At 33.1% G+C, this 20,209-nt stretch overlaps 2 protein-coding genes across 3 annotated transcripts; one reads left to right on the top strand and one right to left on the bottom strand.

Moving 5' to 3' along the window:
• Nucleotides 1–3,596: 3,596 nt before the first annotated feature.
• LOC21404446 lies at nt 3,597–13,975 on the top strand. Of its 2 annotated transcripts, none has more exons than XM_024173108.1 (14): nt 3,597–3,737; nt 3,817–3,893; nt 4,022–4,130; nt 5,893–5,975; nt 6,270–6,335; nt 6,972–7,072; nt 7,737–7,855; nt 8,299–8,339; nt 9,255–9,343; nt 10,141–10,318; nt 10,398–10,514; nt 11,905–11,949; nt 13,260–13,388; nt 13,708–13,975. In XM_024173108.1, exons 1-14 carry the CDS (start codon nt 3,680–3,682, stop codon nt 13,840–13,842), a joined length of 1,347 nt encoding a protein of 448 aa, XP_024028876.1. In that variant the 5' UTR covers nt 3,597–3,679; the 3' UTR covers nt 13,843–13,975. The 2 variants fall into 2 exon arrangements, with proteins under 2 accessions (XP_024028876.1, XP_010107774.1); XM_010109472.2 differs by having other exon boundaries at nt 4,022–4,133.
• Nucleotides 13,976–14,393: 418 nt separating this feature from the next.
• Nucleotides 14,394–17,805, bottom strand: LOC21404445 (probable pectinesterase 29). The gene is made up of 5 exons (XM_010109471.2): nt 17,570–17,805; nt 16,890–17,049; nt 16,276–16,482; nt 14,890–15,137; nt 14,394–14,690 (listed from the first exon to the last, which is right to left on the bottom strand). Exons 1-5 carry the CDS (start codon nt 17,803–17,805, stop codon nt 14,531–14,533), a joined length of 1,011 nt encoding a protein of 336 aa, XP_010107773.2. The 3' UTR covers nt 14,394–14,530.
• Nucleotides 17,806–20,209: the final 2,404 nt, after the last annotated feature.

Below are 20,209 nucleotides of genomic sequence, written 5' to 3'. Positions count from 1 at the left end.
CACTGCTGTTAGCACCTTTTTTAGTACTCCTTGAGATAATTTCTTATTGTTTTCGCGCATTAAGCTTAGGAATACGTTTATTTGCTAATATGATGGCCGGTCATAGTTTAGTAAAGATTTTAAGTGGGGGCTTCTCTTTTCTCAAGAATGAAACAAAAAATAGATCCTGTTCTTTGAGAAGCAACTGCATTCTCATCTTCCAAACATCTACATTTAGAGGTTCCATTTTGCAATGCTTGACAATCGTATGCGTTAATGCAGTAATCATATCAGCAACCATAGATCCAGAAGATTGTATCGTTACCATTCAATAATTCAATTATGTTCTATCCTATACATTCCTTCTTATCCTACTTTATTCCCTAAATACCAGATATTTCATTGTCTTCTATAACCGAACAAAGGCAACTGATAATCCTAAAAAAGAAGTTACGCGAGTACCTCTAGCAGGGATCCCTTCACTCATAAGGAGGGTCCTAGAGGAAAGAAAGAGAGATTCTATACTGCATGCCGGTTTGGAGGCCGAGCCCTACCCCAGCAGTAATGGTGCGGCTTAGGTCAACTAACACAAAGAGGATACAGTTCACTCAATGATTGCCTTTGGGTTCCGAACTCTCCGTTCTTCAAGTATTCGGCCGGTTGTACTGAATGCTTGTTCGGCTGCAACAGTGGAGACCGGGAATGAAAAAATATTCATTGCCAATCGTGTTAAGATCGGCCAAGTTAATGCTCGTACCCTCCACCACTGAACCAAATCAAACATTTCACTACTGTCTACAACTAAGCCCTCACTCAGGTACGTCATTAACTCGTTGAATCTGCCGCTGTTGCCGCCACCTCTTGACGAAGATTCACTCCCAGATTCTTCTTGACCTTGAGTCGTCGTCTTCTTCTTCTTCTTAGATAGCCCGAAAACATTCAAGAATGAATGCGGATTGTTGTCTCGTTGTTGCGGTTGTTCAACATAAGGTGTGTTTCTAAACCTACTTTCGTAAGAGATATAGAGAGAAAATATTTTTTCCTTTATAATAGGAAATTGGTCAGTAGTGTCGATAGCTAAAGATTCACATAAGTTATCTAATCCACTTTCTAAACCTTCTAATTTTAATCTAGGGTCAAAAATAACATTGAAACCATACAACATGGGTAATTTAGACTAATATTTCTTAAACTTCTTTTCTATAGAGGCGATAAAAACTCTTAAAACCTCACGTGTCATAAATTCACTAAATAAAATAGACATTCTTAAAAGTTCTCCTAACGCTAATGGTGACGTTGGGTAATAAGTTCCACTAAGCTTTAAGGTAACTTCGTGAAATCTACCTAAAAAGTTATACAAGAGTTCGGCAACTTGCCAATCAGTTTCATCTATAAATCCTAGTCCTAATTTTGCACTAACATAATTTGTTATAGCATCTTTATAGGGGATGCATTGTTTAAGCATTATATAAGTGGAGTTCCATCTTATGGGCATATATAAGGCTAATGCTCTAGAATTTTTGATTACATGCTTGTAAAAATCTAAACCAATCTTGTATTTTTTTATTACTACCTTGAATCCAAGCAATGTTATCTCTAATTCTTTTAATATGACCTGACATTGATTTTAAACCGGATTTTACTATTAAATTAATTATATGACATGCAGAACGTTGGTGAAATATATCATTATTACCGAATAAATTTAAATCATTTTTAAAAAGTTATATTGCTTTAGTATTTGCAGTTGTATTATCTAATGTTATGGCCATTATTCTATCTCTTAAACTATATTCATCAATAACAGATAAAATTGTGTTATATATTAAATTGGCAGTATGTGATCCTATAACACATTTGAAACCTAAGATTCTTTTATCCAAATCAAAACTTTTATAATAATGTCCTGTTACAGCTAAATAATCATTGTTGGCAACGGCGGACTAAATATCCGCCGTTAACGCAACACAACCACTAGTACAGTGTAAAAGGTTGATTAATGCTTCCTTTTCTTGTTTATATAATTTTAATGCATCTTTCCTAAGAGTAGTTCTAGAAAAAAAATTGTGCATTAGGATTATGTACAATTTTAATATAACGCTGCCAATTTCTTTGTTCAGTAAAACTTAGTGGTTGATCTAATGTGCCTATTAATCGTGCCATTTCCATACGATCAACTTGCGGATTGTATTTTCACGTGCTTAGACCGCCAGTTTGGCGGTCAAACGATAATTATGTTTGGCAGAGATCAGCTCCGCCTCCTTGCTTTTAGCGGCGGAGATTAAGAGAGATTTGAGAGAGATTAAGATAGATTAAGAGAAATCTTGAAAAAAATAATAATTTTCCCCCAAAAATTTGGGTCAAACGGCTAGTAACATTTTTGGGCACTCGGTCGGGTCGGGCATGTCGGGCAACGGTAAAAAATATAGCCGTTGGGGTTCAAATTTTTGGGCAAAATTCGGGCGACGGTCGGGTTCGGACAAAAAGATCCGTTGGGTTCAAAATTCGGACGGATTTCGGGCTAACAGTCAAAAAAATTCGGGCATTTTCAAGCAACGGGCAAAATTCGGGCTAATGGTAAAAAAAATTTTGGGTAAAATTCGGGCAAATTCGGGTTACGCTGGAAAATAAAAAAAAAAATCCGGTGGACGGCGGGGGACGACTTCTCACGGTGGCGGGCAACTAGGGAATGAATTTTTTCGGGCTGTCCGAACCCGTGCCTGACAAAATACCCTGGACGGGTGACGAATGGCACTTACTCGCTGTGCCCGAAAATTTTCAGGCACCAGGCATGCCCGCCGCCCGAACTTGCACCACTACTCTCATCTAAGCATCTATAACAAAGTTCAACTACATACCAAAAACTCATGACAAAGCACCCATCTACACATTCCAACTGTAAATGAGATAGACGCCTCAGGAGAAGAAAGAAAGAAAGCAAATATCTTTAACTTTTTAGTCGAAGAGACTAAAACCAATATCCTCATCAGACTCATTCTCTTCCACCTTCCCTTCCTTCTTGCAAGCAGATAAATCAAAAGAAATTCTAATAGAAATTCAAACAGACCATTCGGATAAGAGCTTACCGGAACAAAGTTAGCACAGTGGGAAACGAGAGAAGAGATTAATCTAAGAGGAGAGGCAAAGGAGAACGGAGAAAAGTGAGTGAGAAACTGAGAACTAGAACCGGTAAAAGACAAAGGCGAAAAGTAAGTGAGAAATTGAGAATTAGCAATTAGGGTTGGCTATTTAAGTTTAAGACAATTTTATAATTTTTTATAAATTTTTTATTTTTGTATATAAGTTATAAACGGACGGGCCGTGTCGTATCGTGTTAACTCGTTAACGGTCCGTATAACTAAACGGGTTAAGTATGTTAAATAGATCGGCACGAATCTAGTCAATTTATTTTCGTATTATTTATGACAGCCCGTTAACAATTTAATTAATAATCATACAGTCTAAATTTATTTATCTCGTATCATTTTCGTATCATTTTATCGCGTCATTCTGAAATTGTCGGCCCAATTTCCAAGTAAACCGTGCGTGTTTCCATCCATTTTCACTATTAGAGGGGGGGAAAAAAAGAAAAAACATTTCAATTCATCAAACAAAAATGTTTTGGAGTTTTAACGTCTGATTCCATTAAAGTTTGGAGGGTTTAAGGAGTCTCCCACATAAACCCTCTCTCACCTCTACAATGTGGTCTCGTACTTTCTCTCCCAAGAAGCTTGCTTTTCTCTTCCATCCTTCTAAAGGTAAAACATCTCTCTCTCTCTCTCATTCTCATTCTCATACTCATACACAGAAACACTCAATTTCATTCTCTCTTTTCAGTGAAGCCTCTTGACCAATGGGTTTCTCCATTTCAAGCCTTTTTCTCTACTGACATTGTTGGCGACCAACCAATCCTCGTAAGCCCTAAAAAAATATATATTTTTTCATTTCTTGCTTTTATGGGTACCCATTTGTTTTTCTGGAATTTTTAGATGGTGGGTTTTGCTTTTTCTCGGATGTTCTTCTTAGTTGATTTGTTGGGCAGGTTCGTGATTTCATCCATTCTGCTCTGTATGACCCCAATCATGGATACTTCTCCCAAAGGTCTCGCTCCGTTGGAGTGCTTGATAGAAGCATCAAGTTCAATCAGCTTGGTGGTATTTATGTTTCTTCTTGTTATTTGAATTCTGATGTTGGTTTTGTGGGATTTTAGTGTGATCTTGTGATTTTCGAGCATACGAGTCGGGTCCTTTTTTTCTCAGGTTTGAGTTAAAAGAACTTGAGTTGAAAAGTGAAGTTATGCGAAGAAAAATACTAAGCAGAAAAGTTGAATTTGAATTTTTATTTAAGGAAATTCTGTAGCAAAAACTTGTTAACTGTAATTGTTTAGGCTGAATTTTAATTTTGGTCTCTGAATTATGCACCTTGTCTCATTTTAGCCCTCAAAACTTTAAAACATTCAAACCACAATTATCTATCAAAAAGTCTCACGTTTGTCCCTTCCACAACCAAATCGTCAAAAACTCGAAAGGATCAACCAGGGAACCCTTGCATGCCTGATTAATGAAGGTTGTTTTAGATAAATCACGCGTGAATTAATTTTAAGTTTAAAAGTAGAAAAAGAAACAATGTGGTCTCTCTACACATGAGCTGGTAAGCTAACAAGGCATGTGTGTTTTAAATTTATTTAAATTTATCTGATAGGTGCACTTTATCTAAAATTCCCTTCATCAATTATGTGAGAGTCAAATGATCAATTTCGTTGAGTTTTTAACGAATTTGTAGCAAAATGGCTGAACGCGTGACTTTTTGATAGATTAGGATGCAATGTGTAATGTTTTGAAATTTGAGAGCCAAAATGGGACAGGAAGCATACTTCATGGGGCCATATTGAAATTAGCACAATAGTTTAGTTATTTGTAGCTCTTGTTTTGAGATATTGTGGACAAAAAGGACTGATAATTCTTCCTAGAGAGAGATGTTATTTTAAATTTTTGTACTTGCCTTTCATAAGAACTGAAAAGATCTATTTGTAGAATTGAAATTAGCTAAGTTTATTACATGGTTTTGGATTGTTTAGCTGACTAATTGCTCAGTGCCTGATGGGGGGTTATCAACATTTGTGTGAGATATTTAACTTTATCTATGTTGAAGATTACATACATCTGTGGTAGAGAAGCTAGTGAGATGTCATTTGACTTAGTTGAAATTTCTGCTGCCGTGAGAAAGGAACAAAATTACTTTGATCTAGGTTATGGGAGGAAATGTAGGCCCGATGCTTCAACTGAATGCATTGACGTGAGTGCCAAGTGGTGTAAAAATGATTCTCTTATCAACCTTGGATACTTAGGTGGTCCGGTGTCTCTTTCTTTTTGGATAAAACTTAAATTTACCATTATTAGTTTCATGCTATGTTAAACACGACCATTTGTGGATAAGATAGAAGGAAAATACTTGTTTTATAGATAAAAATTTACACTAAGACCACTATCACACTAATAAACCGAAGAAGAAGCACAAATAAATCGTGTGTGCTTCTTTTTTGCTATATTTGTCTTTGTAACAATGGGCTTAGTATAAACTTTTATATATAAGATAAGTTCTTTTCTTCTATCTTTCCACTCGTGGTTGTGTTTAAGATGCTATTGAAAGAGTAAACACGCTTGCTAAATATTTGAGCTGAAAACATTACTCTTTGCTAAAATCTTGTTTCCAGACTACCTTTACTACCATATATCTATTTTTAGAACTTGGATTTTGTTGAAGAAATGGGGAAAAAAAAAAAGAAATATCTTCTTGCATTAGTGTTTGAGGGTACCTGTAATTATTTACTAGTCTCTTCGTAGTTTGTGTTATGTATGTACTAACTATTATATGCATTTCCCTGGCTGACAATTTATAGATGTGGCATTTTAGGAAGGAAAGCTTACTTGAAACACCTGGATAAAATTTACAAGGACAGTGATATTGGATGGTTTACTCCAGTTGAACTCTTTAAGGTAAATATTCTTTCTTCTCCCGATCTTGTTCCTCTTCTTCCAGTGTAAGATTCTAATCTATATTATTGAATTAGGATTTGGATTGACTATTGAGTTTCTTTCTTTAGCTGGCAATGAAGAAAGTAATCAGTTTCAGTCTAAGCATTTTAATAAAAAATAGATAGTTTTATCCCACAAGAATATCTTCACAGTTCTCAAGCAGTTGTAATGTAGAATTTTTTTTTTTCCAAACGTTTCTTTTAGCATTTCTACTTTCTTCAGGTTTTTGTGATGTGACTTTTGTATTTTTTGTAGCCTTGGTATGCCCATGGAATTGCTGAAGCGATACTGCGGACTGCTAATCTTTCAGTTCCACTCAAAGTAAGCTCTCTTTCTCCTGTGTTGTGATGACATTTATTATTCTTGGTCTCCAAGTACCTTTCCAGAAGTTGCACCCAAGCTCTATTTCCTTGTTTTCTATCATTAGCATGGTCCATAAAGAACCCAAATAAATGAATGTCTCGGATAATTTGGAACACTTAACTTTGGAACCCCAGTTCCTCCCTTTAAGCAGAATTGAGAAATAAAGAAGCCCCAAAAGAAAAATTAAAAAAAAAGGGTGGAAGTAATATTCGTAAGGAAGTCCTAATGCCTACACTATATAGATGAGTTGGAATAACGATTTTGCTTGAAAACTAACAGTTTTTTTAAAGATTGAAAACTACAACGTGTATGTAGTTTCTTTAATCCCTCTTTTCTTAGGTTTCCAGACTAAAGTCCCTGAACTCCTTTTAAAGTTATAGCATGTGCATTGGGAAACAAATGAAACTCATAGTAATTGTTTCACATAACAAAGTTCTTTGCCTCTTACTAACTAAGCGTTTTTACCATGACATAGTTTGGAATTCTTTTAGTGTTTTTTCATGAAAGTTACTCTTACATCCTGTTCATGCATTGAAATTACGTTGTACATACACGTAATCTTCAAATTAACTGCAGTTTTTAATGTGAGCTCAGATATATGAAATTGGCGGTGGATCAGGAACATGTGCCAAGGGAATAATGGATTACATAAAGTTGAATGCACCCCCTAGAGTTTACAACAATATGACTTACATGTATGTTTCTTAACTGTATCTCTGTGTACCATATTTGTGTTGATACTTTCATTTCCGGCTTTGTGCTGGTAGCGCCATATGGTCTTATAATGCTGTTTTTAAACTTATCTTTATGCTAAAACTACCTTCTTGGAACCATCAAATGACATTGTGTAGTTTAGTGCTTTTCCAATTTGTGAACTATGCTTCTTAACTTGCGTTTGTGATCAAGTGATTAATTTGCTATCGATTCATTTACTCACCTCTTTTTATTTTTAACCAAATTGTCTTTCAGCTCTCTCTCTCTCTCTCTCTCTCTCCCCACACACACACGTCTGTCTATTTATATGTGACAGGAATCCTATACTGATAAACTGATGAAGTATAACTATGATTTCTCTATTCGTCCTAAGTGGATTTGATGCCCTTGAGTATGTTTTTGGGTGAAATTTACTAGTTTGAAAATTCTTGACTTAACGTAGTTTTTCCATATCATACTATACAAAAAGGGAACAAGTTTCTTAGATTTTAAATCGCTATAGATTTTGATTTTGCGAGTAGGCGTGTTTGAAGCAGCTTACTAGTTTTGTTATCCTCATTAAACATAAATGTGATCAGCTATTAATCTGCATCATTCGATGCTTTCACATCTTAATAATTGGCTATGTCATGTTTACTGCCGTAGCTCAGTAGAGATCAGTCTCTCTCTTGCCAAGATACAAAGAGAAACTGTTGGAGAAGTTCAATGTCACTCGTCACGGTTTCGAGTGGAACGCCGTGACGCTGCCGACAGGAGTGGATGGGGTAAGATTCATTATTACGAGCTTCATTTTATTATTATTATTATTATTATTATTATTTTGCTGGTTATGTTTTGTGACTTATGTCTGCACATAAGCATTCATACATACATTTGTATTTGCGTTCACACATATCCCAGAAAATTTATAAATATTTAATTTCCTGTAAGATGCCCTCTCCGTGGTTCCCTTCCTTATGAGTGTCTCTAGCTGTTATGAGTTTCCATGCTTTGAAACAACTATAATCAACTTTCTTGTTTCATCTGTAATTTGACTTTTATCATCCTTCTATTCCCAAAGTTACTAACTATAATCAACTTTCTTGTTTCATCTGTAATTTGACTTTTATCATCCTTCTATTCCCAAAGTTACTATAGTCTAGAACATATATGATTTGATTGTAGTCTGCAGCTGGTTTGTTTTCTTACCAAATTTTGGATTTAATAGGGGAGGTGCAGCAAGAACCATGTTGGGTGATAATGCTTGAGGTACTTTTTTTCCCTTGACTTCAACATAATACATCTATGTGACTGTTAACATTCAATAAATATAAGAAACATTAAACTTGGTCAATCTAGTTTCTTTGATTTCATATGTTGAATTTTAAATATGTGTACGATAACAATAATGTTGAACATGTTGCCATTATAAAAAATTGCCAGATCTAGCACATCATTAAGGATTCCATTGAACTCCTGAATTCTCGTAAATTTGTATTTTAATATTGCCATGTATCTATAATTGTAGTTCATAAAGCACCATGAAATGTGCATTTTCTGATGCATTTCTATGTTTCTCAGCATACTCAAGCGTTGCTTTTCCCTGTTTCTTCTTCATTCTGAATAAAAATCATGATCAAATGAAAAGTTTTCTTATAAAATCTAAAGATCGGTGTACTGCACAAGTTTTTCTTTCTTTAGGGATACAAATGACGCCAATATATAGTACAAAGCACATGACATCATAATATTCTGGCATTTATTAATTTGCTCACACAACCAAATGGCTGCAACACAATGTTCTCTTTTATGTAGATAGAGGCATTTAGTATTGCCCCTTGAACGTTTTTTGGAGACAAAAAACTCTTCTCGAATTGTATATTATGAACGTAGCTAAATTACAATTTATAATCTCAGCAACCTAAACTACATCCTATCTAACTGGACTTTTAGAATTTGAAAAACAACAGCTAAAGCAACAGCTAACCAACTTATCCTATCTACTAATTCAAATCTTGTAATTTGAATTCTACTGATGACGCAAAATAAATAACGGAAAAAATAAATCCCTTATTTTCCGACACCCCTATATTTCCCTGTTTTTTTAAAAAAAAAAAAAAAAAAAGGTTGGTCTGCATGTACCGTGTGGTGCCGGCCAATAACTTATGGATTTGTTGCTTGCAGGTGCTCGATAATCTTCCTCATGATCTTATATATTCAAAAGATCAAGTTTCCCCGTGGATGGAAGTATGGGTCGAAAAACAAGTTGAGAGGTAAGCACATCCTTAACATACCTTTTTCAACTCAGATCTTCCTCTGTTATTTGTTTGATGAAACAATTTGCACATTAGAACTGATATTTCTCACATCAGCATTCATAGTAAAAAGGATTGTTGATATGAACCTATTTCTAATATCATATAAGTCGTGACTCATATTTCTCACACGTGCACAATTCCAGTTTTGTGTTGTACTTTTCATAACCCTTCTTCCTTACTATGGAAAATCTTTGTGAAATTGCGTACGTATGGATGAATGTCGAACATTTTTGCTCGATTGAATCCCCCAGTCAGTATCTCGGTCTCTTGGTCACATATATTGCAACTTTTACTTTGTTAATAAAAATGGCCATGTGTGTGTATCATTAGTTAATAATCCATATTGAATTTCTTGGAGCTAATATGATTGGAGTGGGTATCTTGCAAACTTAGACCTAAGCCTTCTTTGTTAGTAAAAGTAAAATAGCAGCTCAAGTGATTGATTATCAACGATTATGAGTTCTATAGTGGAAGTTCATTCTCGTCGTTTTTCAGTTGCAACTTGAAATATCTATCTAATTAGTTGGCTGTATTTTGGTGAATGAAGTGTCGACTCGTCTTTTCTGTTTTGTGTCAGGGTCACACACGAGTCACGACACAAACTTTTAGGGCTTTGTAATGTGATTGAAAGTGGATATTTCGGTCACTTATGTTGTCACACATAAGTTTGCTCTTCAGTAATATTTAGCCGGCCATCAGATGTGGGACAATGTGAGTTTAGTTTCACTGATTCTAGTTTCTTAAATCAACAGTGGAACTCTCAGTGAGCTGTATAAGCCATTGGAAGACTCGCTAATTAAGCGTTGTTTCAAGATTTTGGACATGGACAAAAGTCAGGCGACTCAAAGCGGTGTGATTTTAAAAGCAAAGAGCATTTGGTCGAAAGTCTTTCCGAAACCTCAAAGATGTTGGCTGCCAACTGGTTGCTTGGTGAGAAAAATGTTGAATAGATCTTTTTCTTTCTAAGTATAAATTTAAGCTGGCAATATTGTTGTATTTGAATATGCAGAAACTACTTGATGTTGTACATGGTGTGTTACCAAAGATGTCTTTAATCGCTTCAGACTTCAGTTATCTACCTGATGTAACAATACCTGGTGAGAGAGCTCCACTAGTTTCAACCAAGGTATATACCTTCTTACTTGATAATGACTTCATTAGAATAATTCTTTGTCTAAATGCTTTTATCAGTTTAGTTGATTACTGTAGGGTTTTTTTTTTTTTTTTTTTTTCTCTTTTCTTTTTTGAGACTTACAAAATTTCCATTATGTTTGACTTTATTTCTGAAATAACCCTGTGTTTCTGAAAATAGCAATTCACGCCCTTGCAATTTGTAAATTGCATCAAAATAAACCTCGGGCAGGCTCAAGTTGGGATCTTTTTCACAAAATGTCATTTTTACCCTTGAAAAAAATAACAAAACAAGATAATTTGTTTGTCTGAGTTCTCAAATGGCCACTAAAATAACTTTCACCCCCTTGCAATTTGAAAATTGCATCAAAATAAACCTTGGGCTGGCTCAAGTTGAGATTTTTTTTCTTCACAAAATGCCATTTTTACTCTTAAAAAAAATGACAATTTGTTTGTCTGAGTTCTCAAATAGCCACTAAATAAACCCACACCAAATAATAAAAAAGAATACAAAATAAAATCCAAAATGAAAGAAATATATGAGAGAGTTGTTGTGCTTGTTGAAATTTCAAACAAAACAAGAACTCATACTTTCTTGTTCTACTTTCCCTTTCTTTTTTTAATTTTTAATTTTTGATTTGTTTTCTTCTTTATTTTTTTGTTGTAAGGTTTATTTATGAGTTGTTGGGAAACATGGATAAACAACATGTCCTTGTCTTGTTGTTTTCAAAGGGAAATATGGAATTTTGTTTATTACATATGTGCATATATGTATATCAATTTTAAGTTTATTTCAAGGGAATAAAAAAAAAAAAAAAAAAAAAAAAAAAAAAAAAAAAGATGCAAACACACGTGAGCTTTTAGTAATTTACCCTTTTTCCCTGAACTTTTGTTAAACAATCTTTAGAGTTTTCAATGTTTTAATTCTCATCCTATCTTTTCAATTCAACGATATAAATCGTAAATTTTGGTTTGCTTCAATCCATCTAAGGAACGCTCAGGAACCATCATTCAGTATATTTATAAGCATGCAGTTGCTGGATAATTCAAAGGGATTTTATGATGAGCAAGAGCAAGTGAAGCTTGTCATATTTCTTGAGATGGAAAGATGGCATTGCCCAAATCCTACTAGTGTTTGGTTAAGATTACCATAACTGAAAAAAACACGTGGGCCTGTGGCATTATGATTTGAGAAATATAATGGATCAGATATATGAAATATAATTTGGTATACTATTTAAAATGATCTGCCACTTAAAATGGTTGAATAGCCTTATGTGTGAATAAATTTCTTTGTTATTCCTACTAGCTTTTATTTTTAGGCTGTATTAACTTTTAAGGTGATGAACAACTATGAGCTTGATCATTATATTTTCTTTCTGCAGAAAGATGGTAGGAGCTCGGATTATAGCAGTTACCTAGATGCAAAGGTAGGATGCTCTGTTGCTATTGCATATCATTTTTCATACTGGTGTTTTGTGTGTAAGTTATTTTGTAGAGAAAAATTACAGGAACAGCCATTCATCATTCTATTATTTATGCCATTAAAAAATATTCTAGTAGAATATAAAAAATATTCTGCCAGAAAAAATATTGTGGTAGAATATATCCTACCAAAATATTTATGGTATAAATGATAATTATCAAATTGATGGCAGAAATAAAAGTGGTCTTTTTTATGGTATTCCTGAAAATTTCCCTTTTTTGTATTGCATACTAGGGCGAACCGGAGTGGATTGTATGGTAAAGGTAATAATGGGTTTGGAAAGGAAAGAAAAGGAATATAAATGAGGACCATTGATTTCAACTTAAGCATTTATTTGTCTATTAAGAAGCGGAATTGGAAAAAATCAAGTGTTTACTAAACTTAGGAATAGAACTCTTACCAGTTTATCGAGAAAAAGTTGCCAAGGAGGAAGTTGGGATTGGATTTTTTTTTTTTCATTCCCTAATCACGCGACACCCACTAAATTACTATTCTTGATTTTATAAGTAAACACACGACTTGTGGGAAAGAGAAATACTTGCCCCCTTCCCTTTCCCATTCCTGTGATGCAAACATGCTCTAAATCTGGCTATAATGACAGGAATGTGGCAAAGATACAAGAGGAGAAAAAGTCATAGGAAAAAAAGAAAGATACATATGGTGATAGTTGAATTTATCGTTGATGCCCTATGAGTATATTCACTTGTCTCACTTTAGTCCCCAGCATTTACTTTTAGAGGTCTAGTTTACCCGATGTTGATGAACTACACAGTTCGTGCACTATGTTAATAAACTGTCAATTTTTAAACAGAATTTAAGCACGAGGGTCTTAGGAAAAAAGAAAATGGAAACAGACAGATTTTTTTTTTTTTTTTTTTTTTTTAAAATGTCATCCAATCCAACCGTGGTCTTTTTACTGAGGTCCTTTCCTTTTAGAATTATATTTTATTTTTCTGCTGTCTTTTTTTTTTTTTTTGTTTTTTTTTTTTTTGTCTCTTATCATTTTATCCTCTTAAAATCCTCACTTGTCATCACCGTGCTACATTTTGTCTGATAATAGACTCTTAATGGAGAGGTGAAATTGTAAATTTCTGAAATTGTCAAGTTAGGTAGACATCTAGAAAGAAATGTCAAGGATTAAAGTGAGACAAGTGGATATTCTCGGGCCATTGTTTACCTTCAAGAACTTGCCTTTTCAAATTATTTGGAAACCTTCCTGATACCACTTTTTTTTTTTTTTTCCCCACTTGACAGGGTGATGCTGATATCTTTTTCCCTACTGACTTTCGGCTTTTGGAACTCATGGATCATTACTGTTCTGGATGGCTGAAACCGGACAAAGATCAATCGTCCAAGCAAGGGAAAAAGAGGCGAACAATCATAGTAAGTCCAATTCCATTACATCATCTTTCATTTCATTTTCTTATTTTCTTGGTTTCTTCCATCCTAGGAAAAGCATCCTTGGAGGGACAAATGTGCATTTCATTTTCATATTTTCTTGGTTTCTTCCATCCTAGGAAAAGCATCCTTGGAGGGACAAATCACACCATATTATGTATTAGTGTTTTATGATATTGATGCATCTCCCTGTTGAAGTCTAAGTTGATAACACGGTTGGTTTTGAGTAGATGAAAGTTGCATACCAACTATTTTAGAATATCAGTATCTTGTTGCTCAATTATAATTTTCATGAATGGTGTAGCTCGATACGTCATCGTTCATGGAAGAGTTCGGATTGCCCTCGAAGACGAGGACCAAGGATGGATACAACCCCCTTTTGGATGATTTCAAGAATACAAAGTTCTACCTCAGTGTTCCTACACACAATATTAAGTAGACAAATCTAAGTCATTGTCCATTTATTTCCCATGAGTATTATCTGGTCAAAGAAGGTGGTTGATTGAGCAAGTAATGTGGTGGAATTTGCATGTGGAATCTTAATGCTATACATGCATTAGAATTTCTATTTATTTTTTAAATAAAAGGGGATAGTATAGGAAACATACCAAATGAGGAAGGAAGAGATTCAAAAAGTCAGTACTCTTGAGAAAACAAATTTTTTACTTGTCCATACATATATATATATATATATATATATATATATATATATATTCTCAATAATTAACAGGTCCAAAAAGCTTACTTTTAGTTACATTGTAACCATCATTCATTTTCAGTGCCATAAATGAAGTCACAGGGTAAAACAACTAATTTGAAACTCTTTCTTCTGATTTGCACAACGACAGGAGCTAGATTTGGATTAGCATCATTTGTTTCATTCATGACTTGGTTGACAACCCTTTTACGTTTGTTTTTCTTATTTTTGACTACTAGTAGGACTTCTCCATTGACAAATTAACTTTCATATAATTTGTTTGTTTTTCCGTACAATTTCAAGATTGGTGAACCAAGTTTACACCAATAATCCGACCAGTTTTCTAAAAGAAAGTTGCTTGGACCTTAACAGAACGCTATTGTGCAACAGTACTGTTTGACTTCTGCAAAATGTCAAAGCTGAAACAAACCTAGAAAGGCTGGTTGTTGAGCCAGCCTTCGTCGTCTATGAAACTCGAGCTAGTCAATTGCTTCACGGTTTCCTCGTTCAGTTTCTTCTCCCAACTCACTCGCCGGGAAGAATCCGATCCGGGTCCAAAGCAACCTTCCTCTGCATATGTCAATTGGTACCTGAGAGAAAAGCATTTGTTCTTGATTAAAATGCTTAAAGAGTTCAAAAACTTTCCAGTGTAAAAATCAACATCTTGAAAAGATTTTGCCGCGAGAGCATTCATGATGTTCGTGATAAAAGATTTTTATCGTCGCGTATAATTGCTCATACAAGTATTTTTTCTATGCAAATTAGTGGTTGCGGTTGAGCAAAACTCACTCTTGGCCAGCAAAATTCCAAGCATTCCAACCTTGAGGCACTATGACGTCTGATATATTTGTGTTGTAAAAGAAGACTCTTGCATAGCCTCTCCATGGCCTTCCGAGGAAGGCCGAACCGGAACCGAACACGTGGCAGTCCTTGAACACAAACCCATTGGCATCATTTGGGTTCGTTCTTCCCTGTGCTGTGATAAAGCCCTGAAATCCTGGCTCTAAAGCTCCACCAACCACTGATATGGAACATCTCTAAATGTACAAAGTTGGAAACAAACCACTATCGTAAGTATCTTACGTACAAGTAATGAACTTTTCCTTTTTCAATATCAATCCTTAACTTATCAACTTCATGTGTATGAACAGACCACTACCTTCAAAAACTTGCAAGTAATGGATATTCCTCTTTAGTAGTAAAACTTAACGTATAAGTTAAATTTACAGAATAAAAGGCATTTGCTTCCTTTTTTTTTTTTCTATTTTTTTCATACATGCCCCCATTAAATTTCATTTTTTTTAAATTTTTATTTCTACATCTTTTATACAACTTTACTCCTTTTACTCATGAGCTATTCTAACATGTGTTATGATTTATATATGGGAGCTTTTTATGGTATTTTTTTTATTTTTATACCATACATTTTGTGGTTAAAAAATGTATACTTTATATTTTGAATTATTTTACATTTATACATTTCAAATTCATAGTAAATAGTTACCCACGGTTAAAAGTTGGTTTTTATTATAAAAAATACCCAAATATCCTCATATTTTACAAGTTTCTTTTCATTTAAAAAAATTATTAATGACATTTAGCTCTTTAAGTAGCCAAAATTAATTGTTGATCGAGCAAAGGCAAGAAGTTGGCATAAATTAGAAATCTGAAAACATAAAGATGGTCAACTGTAAAATATAATATTGCATGATATTTTTTTTTATCATTTTAAGTATAAAAGTGAAAAATACCTTTTATGATAGGGTATCCTTATTGATCTAATCAAAATCACATTAAAATAAAAAATATGCATAATAAATAATTTTTTATACCAAATCACATTTTAAGACAAAGCCATATCAACGGTTTTTTCTCACATTATCAAATTCTTTATATGTATTTGGTAATTCTTGAAAACTATAATACTACAATTTTTTGTATATTTTTTCATTTTTTTTAAAATAGTCTAATATTTCGCTCCCACTGAGATTGAAGGCTAGCTCCACCACTACACACACGCTATTCTATCCATATGTGAATCAATGGACGTGACATCGATCATCGGTCTAAGATAATTCATACTACCTCAGTGTTATCATCGACAATTTAACATCTAAAGTGGGTAAAAATAGAAAAAAGCAATAGTTGAAGTGATATTTGATCAAAAGTGAATACCTCAAAAATAGATTGGCCACTACCAAAGATGAAATCAACAGCACCTTGTATGGTGCAAAGCTTATAGTAATGTCGTCCTTGATCATCCCACAAGGTGTCTTGCAATCCAAAGAAGCCACATCTAAAGAACTTAGTCTTGTCACCGGTAATCATGGCCGCGGCCGCCGGTGCTCGTGGTTTATCATTAGGCGGGCGGTTGTACGAGTTCTTATTCAGACAAAAAAAAAAAAAGAAAAAAAATGAGTCGATTGAAGTTCCTTATATAGCGAAATAATCACTAACCAAATTATACAAGTAGGCAGCTTATATCCAATGAGGACTCAATCCCCCACTCGATTTATTTATTTAAAAAAAACATATAAATATATATTTTATTGTATCAATGTACACATAGCTTCCACTAAACATCAAAAATTTAATCTCATAATCTTATTATTACCACTTAATTATTAGCTTCTGCTAATTTATGATTCTGTCACTAACCAAATAGTACTATGTATATAATATCTCTAGATGAGATAGTGACATTGTGGCGTGAAATCAAATGTACAAACAAAAACAAAAAAACAAAAAAAAAGACAATGGTCCAATCCAAATATTGAAAGGTTTCTTACCGTGAAGCTCATGCATTTGGCAACGATATTATCAGCTAAAGAAGTGAAAGTGGGACTTTGTGCAAGGGTGTCATGGTCATCCCAAACAACTTGTGTTTTCCTCCTTCCTTCACCTTTCAGAATTATGTATGGCTTATCATAGGGTATTTTGATCTTTTCCCTATACATATGCATATACACATGATGCATTAAACATAAGGAGACAATATAGACACACAAACATATACATATTGTGTGTGTGTATATATATATATATATATATCTCTCTAATTTCATAGGGGATTTTGATGATCTTCTCCCTTCATGCATATAGAAACAAAATTGGTCATTTCCATACACAGCACTAAACATGAGTATAGAATATAGACAGACGTATATATTGAAAATATATATATATATAGGGCATTTTGATCTTCTCCTGTATATACATATAGGGGAACAAATGGTCATTTTCACTGCATCAAATAAAAAAAAACGTATAATCCAATGGGATTTTGATTTTCTCACTATATGCATATAGGCGGAAAAAAAGAAAAGGGTAATTTCAATATACATGCATGAACACACACATATATATACACAAAGTATATACATGCGCGCACTCATATATATATATATATATATATATATATATCAACACATATGGACACACATATGGTTTAAAGAGACAAACTACGCACCTGTAAATGCCAGCCTTGATTCTGATACAAACCCAATACTTATTATTTGAAGGAACGGAGTTTATGGCAGATTGTATTGTGGAGAAATTGCCCTGGCCTGAGGGGTCGACCGTTATTGTATAGTAAGCAAATTTCTTATAACCAACTTTTCTGTACCATTGACCATTTGCTTGTCCCAAACTCAAAACCATGAACAAAGCTATGCATAAGCTAATATAACAATGAAGGGACGACATAGTTTTTTAGCCTAATAAAGAGTTTGTGAAAGTGAAAACTGAAATCCAACCTTTTTATTCTACATGAGTGATGGGGACGAGAGTTGAGAATATATATATATATATATATAATTAATGGAGGGAAGTCAAACGTATATATGTATGTATGTTTGGTATTCTCCATTTTTTTATTAAATTGTTAAAAGTCAACAACATATGAACGTCAATATTGTCCACAAAAAGCAATAAAAAAAAAAAAAAAAAAAAATAAAAAAAAAAAAAAAAAAAACCAAAATCAGTGCTCGTATACATGAAATTTCCTGCCATTTCATGCAACAGCCTAGCTAACAAAGAAGGGAAGAAAAAGGTGAAATTCTTTTTAAGATCTGCTGCAAATGGGAAAAGAATAATTTTTCTAAGCATTCAAATAAATTTTAGGTAACAAATTGCAGAGATTTGGAGAGTTTTTAAGGGCATGCCATGATTTTAGAAGTGTATATGGTAATATGAGAATTTCATTACTCGATTAGCATCTAATTGTAATCAAACTGAATTGCACTAAGAACGTCTTTGTGCTCAAGCCCCATTTTGTCAGCATCATAACGTGTCATAAATTACATTCTTTCTTTGGAAACTAAGGATTAATGAATCTCAGTGGACATATATATATATATTAGTTGAAAAGATTCTATAAGTAAGAATAAAAAATATATTTATTAACGTATCATTTAGAGAAATAAAAAAATGTATAATAAGATAAAAAAGATAAGAATGAAAAAAAGAGAAGGAAAAAAAATGTATAATAGGACAAAAAAGATGAGAATGAAAAAAAAAAGAAGGAAAAAAAAAGAAAGAGAGAAAAAAGAATGAAAATTAAAATAAAATAAAAAAAAAACTCACTAACAAAGCATTTTATCAAGAGAACATGCTTTAAAAAATTTAGACAAGGATGTGTATGAGAAGAAATTATTTAAATGAGGAATTCAAAAGAAGTATATTTATGATGGTCAATTTGAAAAAAAAATGTACAATAAGGCAAAAAGATAAGAATGTAAAAAGGGTAGACAAGAAAAAGAATGAAAAGAGGAAAAAGTGAGGATAGTTTAAAAATAAAAGGAAAGAAAGAAAGTACGTAAGTAAGTTAAAAAAAAAACGATGAAAAGTAGAAAGGAAAAAAAAAAGGCGATAAAGGGGGGCAACGAAACACCCCCAAAAAAGGATTCTCTCTTAGTGATTTAAAAAAAAAAAAATGAGACAGGGATATGTATGAAAAAATTATTCAAACGGAGAATTAAAAAGAAATATATTTATGAGAGTCAATTTGGAGAAAAGAAAGAAAAAAGAAAAATATATAATAAGGCAACAAAAAGAAGAATGAAAAATAATAGATAAGAAAAAGAAAGAAAGAAAAGAAAAGAAAAAAGGAGGATAGTTAAAAGATAAAAGGAAAGAAAGAAAGAAAGTAAAACAAACAAACAAACAACGAATAAAAAGTTGGTCTCTTAGGTATGGATAGATATAGTACTCCAACAATTTACTAGAAGAAGGGATAATACTTAAAAAACTCCGTATGTTTTATCAAAATATCACTTTCGCTATTCTTATTATCTAAATACTTTAAACACCAGGAATTTTTTTAACAGGAAAACAACTTTTGAATTAAACAGTCAAATCGACAGCACAACAGAAGAATGCTGCATCTTTTGTAATCTTTGTTTATTACAATTTAAAACATTATTAAACTAAAAAGTTAAATAAAATCAATTTTAAAAAAAATGAAAAACTCTTAAAATAATTGAAGTATTTCTGTGATAGGAATTTTTATTTAAGCACCTTTAAAGCTTTTTTAAGTTTTTTGTCAATTAATATCTAAAATAACATTTCATACAGATTAAAAAGGATAATCATGGCATTTTAAAAAATTTAATATTTTCAGGGAGTGTTTTGGGTTTATTTTTATAAACACACAGGATGTTTTAGATATTTGCATAATAAAAAAGATGAAAGTAGTATTTTGACAAAATACTTATATATTCCCCTAAAAGAATACTGGGACGTTTATTTTATATATTCGTTCATAATTTTAAATTATGATTCATGGTTCTTTACAGTATTTTTTTCTCATAAAAAATACACATAAAACGAGAATGATTCTGAATCATAATTCTGAACTTATAAACCAAACGTCCACTGAATCTTTGCGTGATTTTGAGAAGAGAGATTTGGCTTCGTAGCCTTGTAACCGTCGCGTGATTTTGATAATCATTCCTTAACTTGAGAAAATCTTTTGTTCACGTATCTAGAAGGTCTTTAGACTCAAACGAAAAGGCATTTGTTAATTGCTTTATAATAAGGTCTTGGATTCCGGTCAATAATGAGTGTATATATTATAAGGAAGTTGTATATTTAGGCGTCGTTCACTTCG

The sequence above is a fragment of the Morus notabilis genome, unplaced genomic scaffold (assembly GCF_000414095.1).
Source record: "Morus notabilis unplaced genomic scaffold, ASM41409v2 Scaffold783, whole genome shotgun sequence".
NCBI classification, from domain to species: domain Eukaryota; kingdom Viridiplantae; phylum Streptophyta; class Magnoliopsida; order Rosales; family Moraceae; genus Morus; species Morus notabilis.
The sequence above is the reverse complement of the archived record's forward strand: the minus strand, read 5'-3'. Positions and strand labels throughout refer to the sequence as shown.